We start from the raw sequence: 14962 nt of genomic DNA, 5'->3' as shown, positions 1-14962 counted from the left end.
GGTTCGTATGTAGATTGTGAGGCTTTTGATTTTGATTGAATAAAATGTATTACAATTACAACATTTAAGAGATTTCAACATACAGGTCACAATTGACAACTTAACAAGAAATTACTTTTTTATATTAATATGCCTTGGTATTCTTTGCTTCTTTTTTTTTAGAATATAAAAATAAGAACTTTTATTCACAATATGAAACTAATTGGTTAAGAATACGTTAAAGTATGATGTCTTTGGCATAGGGTAAATTTCCTATCTTAAAGAAATTCTGAAATGACTACCATTTTAACCTTTTCTTTTAATATGAACATTTAAAATACAAATTTGTATAAATGGTCATTAAGAGTGTTCAGAATGGTAATATTGTGAAATTTTTGTTCCCCTTGATATTAGTTCTATTTCTTCTTTCCTAGAAACTTCTCTAACAATGATAAAAGTCTCAATTAGTATGTTGTATATTATTGAAACATTTTTATTTCTGCGTATTTATGATTTTATGTCATATTTTTATCACTTTATCCAAACTTCTCGTGTTGTGTAATATACGTCTTCCACAGATTAAAGTATATATATATATATGTGTATAGAAAATAATATTTATTAAAATATATAAGTATAGGCTTTCACTCATCCTGCTTTCCTGCGTATATCATAGAACAGTAAGATTTGATTAGATAATAGATTATCTAAAATATTTTTCTGCCTAAGAGTAGATAAAACTAAAATATTTCCATAATTAACAATGTTATTCAGTAAACAGCCATGTCAACTATATGCAAGAGTGGAGTTTTATTTGGAAACTTGATGGCTATCTAGTCAAGAAAACCAGATGATATTTACACATGAATAGTATACAGTTATAGTTAAATTCTACGGGAAAAATAACAATTGCTCTTGGTCAACCATACACGATTACTGTTTTGCTTTAGCTATCCCATCAACTGGTCATGTGTCAATGACTGTCAGATATGAGATGGAGTTTTGTAAACTATCTCTCTCGTAGTTTTTCGTGCTTGCTCCTATTTTCTTTCACAATTGAGTTACATGCCTTCAAATTCCATAAATATCAATCTTCTAAAACAAACATATTGATTATATTTTATAAACAATGAACCTTTGAGCATGTACTTGCAGATTTTATTTTCTATCACAATAATTACTTTATACTAAAACTACTAAACCTTCCTTGATTGCTGAAAAAGTTAATTTTTCAATGTTAATCTTTTGATAATATACCAAAATGGCAAGTTGTTTTCTAAACATTAGTAAATAAAAACCTGATGGACAAAAAGAAACATATGGTAGCAAAATCTTCTTTATAGTTTTGAACTATTTCACTATCTTTCTGTTAATACTCATTTATTTGAATGCTACGATGATGTATATGAATAACACTATTTCATTTGAACTCAGGTGGAGAGTTATCTCATTGGCAATAATACCACATCTTCTTACTTTTGTTTGAAGATCAGTACAATATAAATTCAAGTTGAAAGTGCCATGATATCAACATTCCGTTGAAATGCATTTTATAGAAGTTTAGATTTGACTTGGTAGAAGATTTTAATTAACGAGCAAATGAATTCATAAAAATATAAAAGTTTGACAAACAAAAGATAGAATAGTTAACACAAAAATGTGATTGTATATGAACAGATCTAGTCTGTGCTGTGTAAGTCTAATATTGTCAGCTATTGAAAAATAAATTATTTCATATTTTGTGTCAGTTTAATCATGTCATTAATTGCATCAAGTTATCACAGCATCATCACAAATGAAATTGTTGAATCTAGTGAATATACAAATTTCAGTTGTAAAGTCTTAATTTATTCTATACATTTTAGAGGGCCATTTATAGATGTATTTGTGCTGAATTAATCTGAAAATTATCATAGAACATTAAAATTTAACCCCAAAATGGTAAACTTCTTGACAACGAAGGTAGACTTTTTCACATTATGTTTATTACATTTTTTTCATTATTTGCTAAAACTTTGTTCCCTTTTTCATATTTTTAAATTGTTGTAAATATTCATTTTTTGTGGAACTTTGTATTTCATTTGATCTAATCACAGGATGATGGGACTTTGCACATCTGCTCAAAATATTAAACTTCATAATTACAATAAAAATATACTGAAGTCATAAGTATGACAGTTTGTATAAATGTGTATGAGAGAAGAGTGTAGGATTTCTAAAATGAGTATAAACAAAGTTTGGTAGCTTAAGAAACAAACAAAAATCATAATTTGTTAATTAGTTTACCTTTAGTACACATTTGCGTGAGTATAAAAGTAAAACCATAACACTTAATCACAGGCAGTTTTAGGTGAGTTAACAGATAAAACTAAATTCATATTTTCATTCATGGTAATTTATTATGACATGACATGAGAAAAAAGACAGAAGGATTATAGATTAGCATAGATGTTAGTAAAATTATTATTTATTATAGCAAAACAATATCACATGCAAAAACTATGAATATGTTTTCATCACAATCATAAACCATTGAAATGTTTGCATCATTTATTTACCCAACTGACAGCTGTGTTCATATGGAAAGTTTAGAACTTGTTTCCCCCTACTTGTCTATTTTCCACCTCATATAAGACAAGTATTAAAATCAAGTTTCTGCAACAAATACATGGATTGTAATATACCAACACATTTAATATATATTTGTGTATTTAATGGAAAATTTAATGAACACACACTGAAATACCTCAAGAATAAGTGATTTGAACTTTATTGAATAGTTTTGCCCTTCAGAACAATTTATAATTTATTTTGCTTTCAAAGTTAAAATAGAAAATTTTAGCATATAACTAATTGATAACCACATTTAACAAGTCAGCTTCCACTTTCTAAATCATCAGTTTTCCACTTAAAATTATTGTGCTTGAACTATCTATAGACCGCTACAATCAGAAGACATGTTTATACCATTCCTTCATCAAGCAACATGTTTAGTTACCTTTGTTTGTCTGTCTCTACTTTTGTTATCAAATCCCTATATGATATTTCCACACTGCAGTAATGTATAGCACTGTTCATCATATTCTTTTCTAGTTATTTTTAACTGTTTAGGTGTATGTCAGTTCCTTAACAATCTTTGTTTTATATTTTAATGTTTACCACTTCAGTCCTCTATCATGGTACAACATTATTCAGTAACATATAAGTCACTATAAATATTATGTGTTTTGATGAGTAATTCATATATTTTCATTCACCAATTAGGATATTAAGAATATTCCTGACATTTCTTTAGGTCAATTGTTGTCTCTTTAATAATTTTTCATATGATGTAATGGAAATGAAAAATTTGAAAAGATTAGTGTAATTGAAATTGAGTAAATATTACAATATAAGACAACAATTCTTGTCAGCTGTGACTGACAGTTAATTAACTGTTGAGTGAAAAGTTATTTTCTTTCCAATAGATGTTTTCCCTTATGCCCCTTTAAAAAAAAAGAAGAAAAAGAAAGAAAAAAAAACTAGGCAAACCATCAATATCTATTTATTAATTGATTATTATATTATTAGTAACGTTTTAAGTATCCCAGATTTGTTGTTCTCAATCTATTTATGACTTTCGAACAGCCGTATACTACTGTTGCCTTTATCTAATAAAAACTCCTATAAATGGAAAATGTTATGTCACAGGATAAAGTATTCTTATGAGTAGAATTTCATGTTCTTTTGGCTCGAACATCTTGCCCCAGAGTTCTTTATGTATACATAGAATTGATCAAGATTTTAGCATCAAATCATAAGTTAACAAAAGAGGATGAGACTTTCATATCTAAGGAATTGTATATAATATTCAGCAAGGTCATGTCAATTTTATCTTGTCAATCATTCAGTATCCCTCAACAGGAAATTACTGTTGTATCACCATTTATTAGGAACTAAAATATCATTAAAAGTGCAAAAGGATGTTTTGAACAGCTAAAACATATTAGTTTAATGACACCATCATTACTGCTGATTTGGCCTCTATAGAGAAAGTTATTTTCAACTAGTTGTTGCATGTGACAATTATTGGAATAAATTATTGAAAGAATAACAAATAAACAAATGTGATTAACTCTAACAGCATATGTGAATGTATGGTTAGTAATTAGCAGAGCATTCAAAATTACCAAACATTTATACTTTGTAATTGCTGTTTTCTGCATTTGTAGGGTAACATCCAGTTTCTTTATTGCAATTTATCCATATTATAATGCATAATAATAAGAATTAAATTTTATTAAAAAATCAAATACTGCTTATTGACGTTTAACTTCTGTTAGTGCATTTTCTGTTATACCCCCAATTGCCTTCATACTTTTAACCTTTTCATTTGACCAATAATATTGAGTCAATTGGAAGTGATACCAAAGGCAGAGAAAAGCAGTACAGAATGATTCATATTAAAAATTTAAACAAACTATTATTTTTGTATTAGTTCATTCATCAATATGTGAAATTAAAAACACATTAAGAACCTTGTAAAGTTGTAAAAGTGTATGAAAAGGAAAAGCAGAATTGTACAGCCTTAGACATTCATATAAAAATGTGACCATACCATTACAAATGTATCATGATTGTATTAAAGAAACATCTGAGTGGAAATGCTTGTATTTTATGTGTGAAATAAGTTTAATATTCAGTCAAAAAGTATTTATAAATATCTATACATACATTTTATATTTTTCAAGTGCAAGTTTGTAACTGGTCTGTGAATGTTAGAGCTCTTGTCATATTTGTTACCAACATTCTTTATATAGCATTATTAACAACAGAATAAATTATGCAACGGTATGGAGGTATGAATGCCAGACATCAACAAAATAAATGATATTATGAAAATTGTATATTTTGAATAACTGCCAAAATGCTTCATAACATTCTATGTTTTATCTGCAATCTGGTATTTTATTTTCACTGAAATAAGGTGTTCCGTTATTTATTGAATACTGCCTAGGTTGTCATGTAGTAGGTTGTTCATGTTGAGGTTATGGGCTTGAACCAATTATAAAAGTTGTTGTGCTTCACTGCAAAATAGTAAAATAAGGACAATTCAAATCAAAAAGTCCTTTATCAAATGGAAAAATCAAAAGCTCAAATACATCAAACGAATGGGAATTATTAATAAAACTGTTATGTTCCCAAATGTGAATAATGATAGCTTTCTTATCACCCCCTAAAATTACCATTAGTATAAATTAATACGGAGACCAGGAACGATTGCCAATGAGACACTTTAAACAAGAGTAAGAAAAAAATATTGCAAGAAAGTTTAGGCCTTCAACTTTGAGGAAACACATGAATCCTGTAGAAATCTCAAAAGACCATGTTAAACAAAAGGTAAAACAGTTCAAAAGAGAACATAACAATGGCTTTATGCATAATAAAACCATTTTGGTAGTCGGGAACTATGCAATAACAACCATTGGATAACATACACTGTCGGGGAAAAATTTTGAGAGTGCAAAACTCAATAAATACGAGATTGATTAAACATCTGAACATTAGAACAACAAACTGTTGGATAGGGTTTGACTCATTAAAACCAATACTTTGCAATCAATCATTGATTGTTTGTTGGTACTTACGCCACTTTGAGTTATATTGTGGTGACAAGTTTTTATTTGTGGATGAAAAGTGGTATTCCTTATCAATTAAGACTTAAGTCGAATGGATTTGCTATGTGCTGAGTTGGAATTCACAACCCTTGGTTTTGACAGTTCAATGATACAGTCGATAATTTACAATAAAAAGACATAAGATGCAAATAGCCGATCTGAGAGATTTACAGTTACTGAACCTTTTTTTTTGATACTTGTTTATTCCAAATATTTCCTGTTTACAATTTCCTCAGTTGCCCAGGATGCAAACTGTGGATCCCCGTTTACATTTAAACCAACTGTCCGGGAAGCAGGAGGCTGAAAAAGTGCACTGTATTATCAGGTGGCCAATGTGGGGTTCAGTTACTGAATCTTAGTCGATGCACTAGTCTCCCCCAGATTCAGTAATTCATATATAAATATAAAATTTTGTATTCCAATAGATACGCATATTCATAAAATGGATAAGATGATTTAACAGGATTGTACTCCTTAAACACAAAGTACTGCTCCAACAGTTATGAAGACGAAAGACTGAAGTGAATATAATATATCTCTTTACGCAACGATAAACCCGGTATATTATACAATTATGTTGTGTCGTTGTTCTCCTCTTATATTTAATGCGTTTCCCTCAGTTTTAGTCTGTTACCCCAATTTTGTTTTTGTCCACAGATTTACGAGTTTTGAACAGCGGTATACTACTGTTGCCTTTATAGCCTGTGTATGAGGTCGATACAAGGAAATATTGACCTGAAAGAAGTATATTGAACTCATAAGTAGGCTATAATTGTTAAATTATTAATTTCCGACCATAATTGTATCAAAATCGTCATTTGATTTTGTTGGAATTTTATAGATATCAAATTTGTGTCCTAGACAATAACAACATATTAGTTGTTATTTCATTTCATTTCCTTTTTTCTTTTTATATCTTTTATATTTGAAGATTTGTTTCTTCAAATAATCAATCATATTTTTATTTTTTTATAAAACCTTTAACAATATCATAAAATTCATCACATCACGTCACAAAGTATATCGGTTTTTAGATATTCTAAAAATAACCGTGCAACATGCTTTTTGCTGTGCAATATACTTTTTGCTGTCCGCCGTTTTCTCTCTACCTTCGAAAATATAGTTTAACATGTGACTATCACTGAACGAATCAAATTAGTTAAAATATACGAATTAATAATTTTACAACCACGAAGTTATCGCTGGACCCGAGGCTGGATCAGTACTCAGCTCTTTTGTGTTAACATGAAATATCATTGACATGTTCATCTTCTGTTAATACTGTTTATAAAATGTTGAATATTTCGCAACTTATGTTGTCTCCCCCAGACATATTTTGGTTAAACCGTATTTAGCACAAGTTTATTGGTTTTTGGAAAATGACGCAGTCATTGTTCCATAACTGCCGACCTGATTTCTCTGCCTACCGCGCTTGGTTTCGTATTTACTAATTTCAATACAAACTGGAGGAATGTGCTTGTGTTATCATTATGCATGAGCATTGTGTAGTAATCAGCCAGGAACCAGTTTACAAACTAACTGGTTTCTGTTTGTATTCCACTACAGTCGAAGAAAGTGTTGTAGTTTGACAGGAACCAGTCCAGAATTTTGTAAACTACAAAACGTAATCGGTTATTATCATTCCGTTTTGGTGTTTCATACCGACTTATATGGTTTGAATAAGCTTAAGACCCTTCAAACATTAATGTGATAGGTATATTAAAGACTGTTTTACAAAAGGATGAAACTGTTTTGCTTTAAAAGTCGTACTATAGTGATATATGTTATGTACGGATTTCCACTCTCACCGGTTAATTTCTTCTTTTACACGTGCTTTTGAAACTTCCTGTTTAAACATCGCAAGTTTTAAAATTGTTTTTTGAGTGAATTAAACTTATTTTAACAATCACGAAGCGTTCGGGAATCATTTCAAGCAGTTTCTTCTTCTCTTTGATGATGGAAAATAGGTTTTCTCAAGAAAATACCGCAAACGATCGCAGAGGAATTGAAACGTACAAGTCAAGTCGGCACCTGGTTAAATCGGCACCTATTTGACGTCAATTCGGCTTCCAATAATATTTATTATAATATTTTCTATTCAATTAATTAATAACTGTTACCAAGTACATAGTGAATATTAGGTAAACAACGAGACCAAAGTGAATATGTTGTTGTGTATAAAAGTAAACAACGAAGCTATTGTTTTAACCATTAGACAATTATTAAAATTAAATGGAAAACTATGAGTCCCTTTCAATAAATCAAACTTTCATGCCAAATAATTAGCAAATTTAAGGTGTTTTTTTTTCCAGTAATGTTTAAACAGCATTAAACAAACAATCCTGTAAAAGACTCAACTGGTTAAATAATGCATAAAAATATCCAATAAGGCTATTTTATTTTTTTCTGGGACGCCTTCCTAAGACGTTCGTAGGAAGGCTTCCTAAGAAGGCGTCCCAGAAAAAAATTAACATAGCCTTGTGGTCATAGGAAGGTGTCCCAGAATAAAATTTAAAAAGCCTTGCCAGACTTAATAATTATTTGGACTACTCATATATATCATTAAAAATACACCAAAAAATTCATGTAGTTGAGAAAAATAAATACATTCAAAATGTACATGAACATCCAAAAAAGTGAAAGTTAGTATTAACTCTTTTTGCTTTAAAAATTTACAACTGCATATAAGTATTGAATGCTTTTTTTTGTAAATTCATTTAGGTGTAAAAGCGTTGACCGAAGTACTTTTTGTATGAAGCGCATAAGCGCTTCATTCTAAAAATGTGCACACGGTCAACGCTTTTGCAACCCTATGAGGTTACAAAAAGAAACATTCAATACTTATAATTACTTTTTTTAGCTAGGATCATGAAAACACGAATTTTATAACTTTTTTATTCAATTCATCTGTGCACTTTATTGTGGGACCACGTGTTATCATGAATGAAAAGTTTTATTGAGTGATGCAATTGCTTGAGGAATAACATGTGATGTGCAGTTAGCCAATCAGAATAAAGTATTATAATGAAACATATATCAAATGTAATTATAACAAAATACATTACGTTGTAAGAGTTATCTCCCCAAACACTGTTTTTCTTGTGGCCACCTCTCCTTCGTAACCGTAAAAGATTTTATTTTACCAAATTGCTCGTTACATATTTAGGATAAGAATATTCGTTTGAACCATAGCTCTATGGGGACTCCATATGAGAGTTATTCCCCCTTTTTCATTTGATTCAAGCGATATGCATTTTCAACTGGTAAACCATAACTGATAGAGACCTAGGGTCTTCATGAGGTCATTGGTACTAAAAATGAAAATGAGGTCAATGTCAAAGGTCAAGGTCATATTATAAATTTTGATTTTGGCTTATTTTCACTTCTTTTCAAATACTGTATGACATTTTGACAAATAATTTTTCATAAATTATTAGTTGCGACATGTCCTTACTTGTATATTTTGGTTGAAAGGCTGCGCATACAATAAAAGGGAGTTTTTGTCCATCTTACATTTAAAATTACGCGTCAAGTGGTAGTTCTCATTAACCAAACATATTAAAGACCTAGGATATTTTGATTCAAGGTCCATGGTTTGTGACCTTGAAATTGAGGTCAAGGTCATAGGTTAATAGGACGTCATAAAGCCATAGGAACTAACATTTTAAACTGATTTTTCATATTTCAATATAAAAATAGATCTTTTCTAGTGGAAAGACTTCAATTATTCTCTGAACAATTTGTTTTTAATTTACATCATATTTTGTGGGGAAGGGGGTTCAGACTATGTGGTATCAGGTCTGTTTGCGCCCAATACACTTTCGCACCTCGCACGTTCACACCCAAGGTCCATTCGCACTCTACTCATTCGCGCCCAAATTTAATTCAAATTCAAGTTGAATAATTGGAAAATCATGATTGTTGTTTTAAATTGCTTTGGTGTAAATACTGAATGTATTTTTAGCTTGGTATGAGTAAAACATTGAAGATTTTAAAGGAAAAACACAAAAGATAATTGTTTTTAAGCCCTTTGATCTGAAACAACGAAACAATAAAATATAGGAACCAAAATATAGCAATCCACTATTATAACCAAAACATGATAAAATTTATTCAACACACAGAAAAAAAATAGTCAGAATCTCACTTCATTATGAAAGAGGTCAATGAAACAAAGTATAGCAATACACTAACCAAAACATGATTAAGAGTTATTCAACGCTAAATAAAACGTTGACAAAATACCACTTTATTTAGAAAGGATTATTATTATCTTTAACAATACGCTATCCAAAACATGATTAAGATTTATTCAACACAAAAAAAAAAATGCTGTCTCACTTTATTTTGAGACAATGACAACAATTATACTTATAAGAAAACACTTGCTTACAGAGTTATTAAACACAAAACCAATTAAGATTAGTTGCGAACATGTAGGGTGTGAAAGTGAAAGGGGGCGAACATGAGTTGGTGCAAACGTGAATGGGCGCGAACGGACCCGGATTCAGCCTATGTACCAGTGAGAAATATAGAAGCCTTTCTACGGTATTTATTTGTACAATTCAGGTAGTCTTGACCTATTCATTTGTCTTTAAAAAAAACCCAGCCAGTTGGCACCTTCACTTCACACACACACATATACGAATATCAATTATATGCTTACGAGACATGTTGCATTGTTAAACTAATTACGGTATGTGAAAATCAAGACTTGCATAAAAACTATCCCAATATTAGAGACAGTGGCGTCATTTTTCTTCAGAGCTTTCAGCTCTTTGATTAATGCTGTTCACAAATTTGGTTTTTGATTCGACCTTTTTTATGTTTCGAGAATCACTGATGAGTCTTACGAAGACGAAACGAGCACCTGGTGTACCTAGTTATAAGCCTTGTATCTTTGATGAATTTTTAGCCACCTTCACAAATTGGTTAACATTACGAAGTTTCTATATGTCTCAATTTAATGGCGATATGTTAAAACGTTCTTGTTCCTTTATTTACCAATAGTGTCGTCTTATCAGTAATTTTATCAACTGTGTTTAATTCCCGATTGTGACATTTAACTGAGTAAAATGGTGAGTGATGCATGCATCGCAGGAGACGCTTAACTGTGAATGCATCTGGTACCGCTCTGTTGAGAGTTCATGCGATTCTATTATTTTTGTTGATGCCCTGATTCTTCTCTTTCTAATCGCTTGACGAGATAAGAATATCGGTAAACTACCATCGCCTTGTTAATCAACTATTATGTGAAGAAAATGAATTGTTTAATGAAGTCTATAAATAAAGGCAACAGTAGTATACCGCTGTTCAAACTCATAAATCCATGGACAAAAAACAAAATCGGGGTAACAAAGTAAAACTGAGGGAAACGCATAAATATAAGAGGAGAACAACGACATAACACTACAATGTAACACACACAGAAACGGACCAAGCATCAGACAAAATCCCACGAGAATAACAAATATAACATCAAAACCAAATACCAGAATTTGGGATAGACAAGTACCGTGACACGTCTTATCGCAATGTCAATTTACACTAAAAAATAAGAGAAAACAAACGACGCAACGTTAAATTGTAACACACACAGAAACGAACTATAATATAACAATGGCCATATTCCTGACTTGGTACAGGACATTTTTAAAGGAAAAAATGGTGGGTTGAACCTGGTTTTGTGGCATGCCAAACCTTGCACTTTAATGGCAATGTTAAATATAACATTGAAATGACAACACAATATTACAGGACTACAATACAAATAAATAGGAGAACGTAGATAAAGAAACACATGATTAATGAATAACAAAAAGCATCAGGTTTAAAATTCAATACGCCAAAAACGCGCCTTGTCCACAAAAGACTCACCAGTGACGCCCAGATATAAAAGATCGAAAATAAACCAAACCACGAATACAATATATAAGCTTAGACAATTGAAATATGAAATATCCATATCAATATAAACTTCCTCTTATTGCACTTTGGAAATCTGTCTCATAATCGTCTTATAGTAATGATTACAATTTGCAGAAAAACTAATTCTTGTTTCAATTCCATTATTGTAGCAATCACTTAAGTATAAAAATATACTACATCTCCCATCCATATATAAGTTATCATTTTCAGTGAAAAAACAAATGTTTATTAAAATGAAAATGTAAAGAAGTTGTACTTTTGATAGAATTGAAATACAAGAATTTACACCAATATTGAGAAATTCAACATCTTTTCACCAGCCCAGTAAAAAAGTGCTGACATGAATTATCATTGATATTGTTATATTTATAAATTAACTGTTTACAAAATTTATAATTTTTGAAATACTAAGGCTTTTCTACCTCAGGCCTAGATTACCTTAGCTGGATTTGGCAAAATTTTTAAGAATTTTGGTCCTCAATGCTCTTCAACTTCGTACTTTATTTGGCCTTTTTAACTTTTTAAGATTCGAGCGTCACTGATGAGTCTTTTGTAGACGAAATACGCGTCTGGCGTATATATAAAATTTAGTCCTGGTATCTATGATGAGTTTATTTGCAGTAAAATAAAAAAACTTTAAAGTTAGAGAATGGAAATGAAAATGACAACAACCATTCATCTCTTGTGTCGTAGTTCTTTTTAATCAATACCCCCGCTAAGATGAGTTAGAAAAGAAGTTAACCTTTATGTTTGAATGTAGAAATACTAAAACAAGCTACCATTTACCCAGTAAAAAAGAGTTGGTGGTGAGAGTTGAGTGTTGAGTGTTAAAACAAAGGAGAATCCATAACAACGTTTCGGACATACGAAATAATAAAAAATACCATATTTAATTAAGAATCAATAACAGCTAACATATTACATTAAAAGCAGATCGATTTTTTTTATTACGATTTGATCTTAGATTTACAGTTTAAATGTACTTGTGTAAAGTTAAAAAAATAAGTATTTCCACCCAAATTTAATATCCTATTATGCTCATCTTGTATAACTTTCTGCCATGAAGACATCCAAGATATAATTCGGCAACTGGTCCTTCTGTAGTATTAATGGCTAGAGATCTTGGATATCTAATATGAATGTCCATGGTATCGTAGATGGTCAGTAGATGACCAGTATTGTCCAGTATGTGCAGTGTATGATTGTCACAGTCCGCCATTATAACATTGTCCAATGGCGTGGTTACAATTGACATAGGATGAAACCTGTTAGTCATTATAATAGAAGGATGTCCTCTGTAGGTACTGATGAGACCTGACTTGCCTAACACAACCACTCTTGGATTATCGATAAACTCTATGACAAAAATATTGCCATTACGGGTACTGGTTATAGACCAAATAGTCCCTTCAAATAAAGGTGCATTGTTCATATCATTTTCATACCTTGTGAGATGGTTACCTTCCGTATCCATTACAATAACAATTTTCGTTCCACCCGCTATCACTGTACCATGCTCTTTGGTTACATGTACACTAAAGATATTGGACGATCCTACACAGAAGTCCGAGTCTGTTATTTTCCTTGATCCAGCCTTAATCTGCTTCAGTCTTGGTTCCTGTATAGCCAGTAGGAGTTTATTGTTAGGCGTAACAGCTATATCTGATACGTTGATGTTAAAACTGGACCTGACCTTGACTTTATCTCCTTTAACTTTTACACTCTGCAATGCTGTAGGTGATGTCAAGGGATTGAAACCTGTCTTATACCCATCACCAATCCATATTGAATCGTTCAAGGAAACTGCCAATGAATTCACGAAAATCGTTTTGGTCTGATATTCTTTTATGTTTATAAGTTGCACCTTAGTCATAGAATTGCTTACTTCATCATTGCGCTGACCAAAAATGGACACTACTTTGTCTTGTTGTCTAACCACACTGCCTTGTTGGTTCTCTTTAATGTCTCGTCGGCCCACTTCCTTTATGTCAACAATTATATGTTCCCTTTCAGACTTGAATTTAGAATGCACTTTATCTTTGCATGTTCTACACATAAATAAGCCACAATCTAAACACTTCCAATATACTTTAGGATCTCCTTCACATAACTGACATTGTATGGGACATTGTCCTTGTGGTAGAGACATTGCCATTTTTATAAAACTGTGCAATTTTTCTTTCTCACCTATTAATCATTTGCAACATACAACTAAATTCAGATAAGATAATTTATGTTTGTTGTAAGATTGTGTTATTTTAATCCATGTAAGACCAGATTTGATGATATCATTTTGTTTTATCATTTATCTGATGGATAAATGTAGATGAAGGTACATGTCAGTTAGACAAGCTGTATGAGTGAAACTTTAGGAGCAAATACAATAATTAACATTCACTCGAAAATAAAGTCTGCCGAAATTGATTGAAAAAGGAGAGACCCGAGGACAAGTCGGTCCATCTATATGTTCGTCAGCACTTGTATGACGTACAAAAAGATTGCTTCAGACGATTTCCAATTTTTTTCATACTTTTTTTTTTTTTTTATAAAACGCTAATTGTGTGAAACATCTTTTTATGCAAGAATAATGAGATATATATTTATAATTATATTAATTAAATGATATGTTTGCAATTCAAAAGATCAACTCATATGTACCATACGTTTAATGCGTTTGATTGGCCCGGTTAATAAGTTTTCCATACGGACCAGCTGTATCTTCTTCCTGTCATACGGACTGGCCATACAGACCACCGGTATATACTTTCTGTCATACGGACTGGCCATACGGACTGGCCATACATAACAGCTGTATGTACTTCCTGTCATACAAACTGGCCAAACGGACCAGCTCTACTACTTCCTGTCATACGAACTGGACATACGGACCAGCTGTATGTACTTCCTCACGTACGAACTGGCCATACGTACCAACTGTATTTCCCGTCATACAGAATGGCTATACAGACTAGTCATATTGACTGTTTTAATTATTTAATAAAAGTGTTATGAAGTTGTTGATTCTGTATTTGCCCGTTATAGATTCTCGATCAGCTGTATTGGCCCTCGTTCCTACGGCCCCGAGACCAAATTCATATCTTGAATCAATACATTGGCCAATACAGAATAAACAAGCAAGCGCATTGTCAGTTATGCAAAAAAAAAAACAAAAAAAACCCCAAATATTTTATTTGCCAATCACGGCGCCCAAAATGTGCAGAATAATTACAATATAATTTTCAAACATAATGTGAAGTAAATTAAAAATAGGTTTAACAAAGTACATAATATGATAGATTTTGAATGTGTGAATCAACTGTCACCATCAGAAATTTGACATAATTGGTCAATACATATCAGAATCGTGTTTTATCGGAACAGAGTGATTGTTAGAAGCA

The 14962-nt window shown here is 31.3% G+C and overlaps 1 protein-coding gene across 1 annotated transcript; it reads right to left on the bottom strand.

Moving 5' to 3' along the window:
• Window positions 1-12585: 12585 nt before the first annotated feature.
• Window positions 12586-13719, bottom strand: LOC139489437 (uncharacterized). Its single transcript, XM_071275760.1, has one exon. The coding sequence runs from the start codon at window positions 13717-13719 to the stop codon at window positions 12586-12588; it is 1134 nt and encodes a 377-aa protein (XP_071131861.1).
• Window positions 13720-14962: the final 1243 nt, after the last annotated feature.

Source organism: Mytilus edulis, chromosome 9, assembly GCF_963676685.1.
Source record: "Mytilus edulis chromosome 9, xbMytEdul2.2, whole genome shotgun sequence".
NCBI lineage: Eukaryota > Metazoa > Mollusca > Bivalvia > Mytilida > Mytilidae > Mytilus > Mytilus edulis.
Note: the sequence above shows the minus strand (reverse complement) of the source record. Positions and strands in the feature narration are given on the sequence as shown.

What these genes read in the sequence shown, in the direction of transcription:
- LOC139489437 (XM_071275760.1), bottom strand. Translation starts at nt 13,719, where the DNA reads ATGGCAATGTCTCTACCACAAGGACAATGTCCCATACAATGTCAGTTA.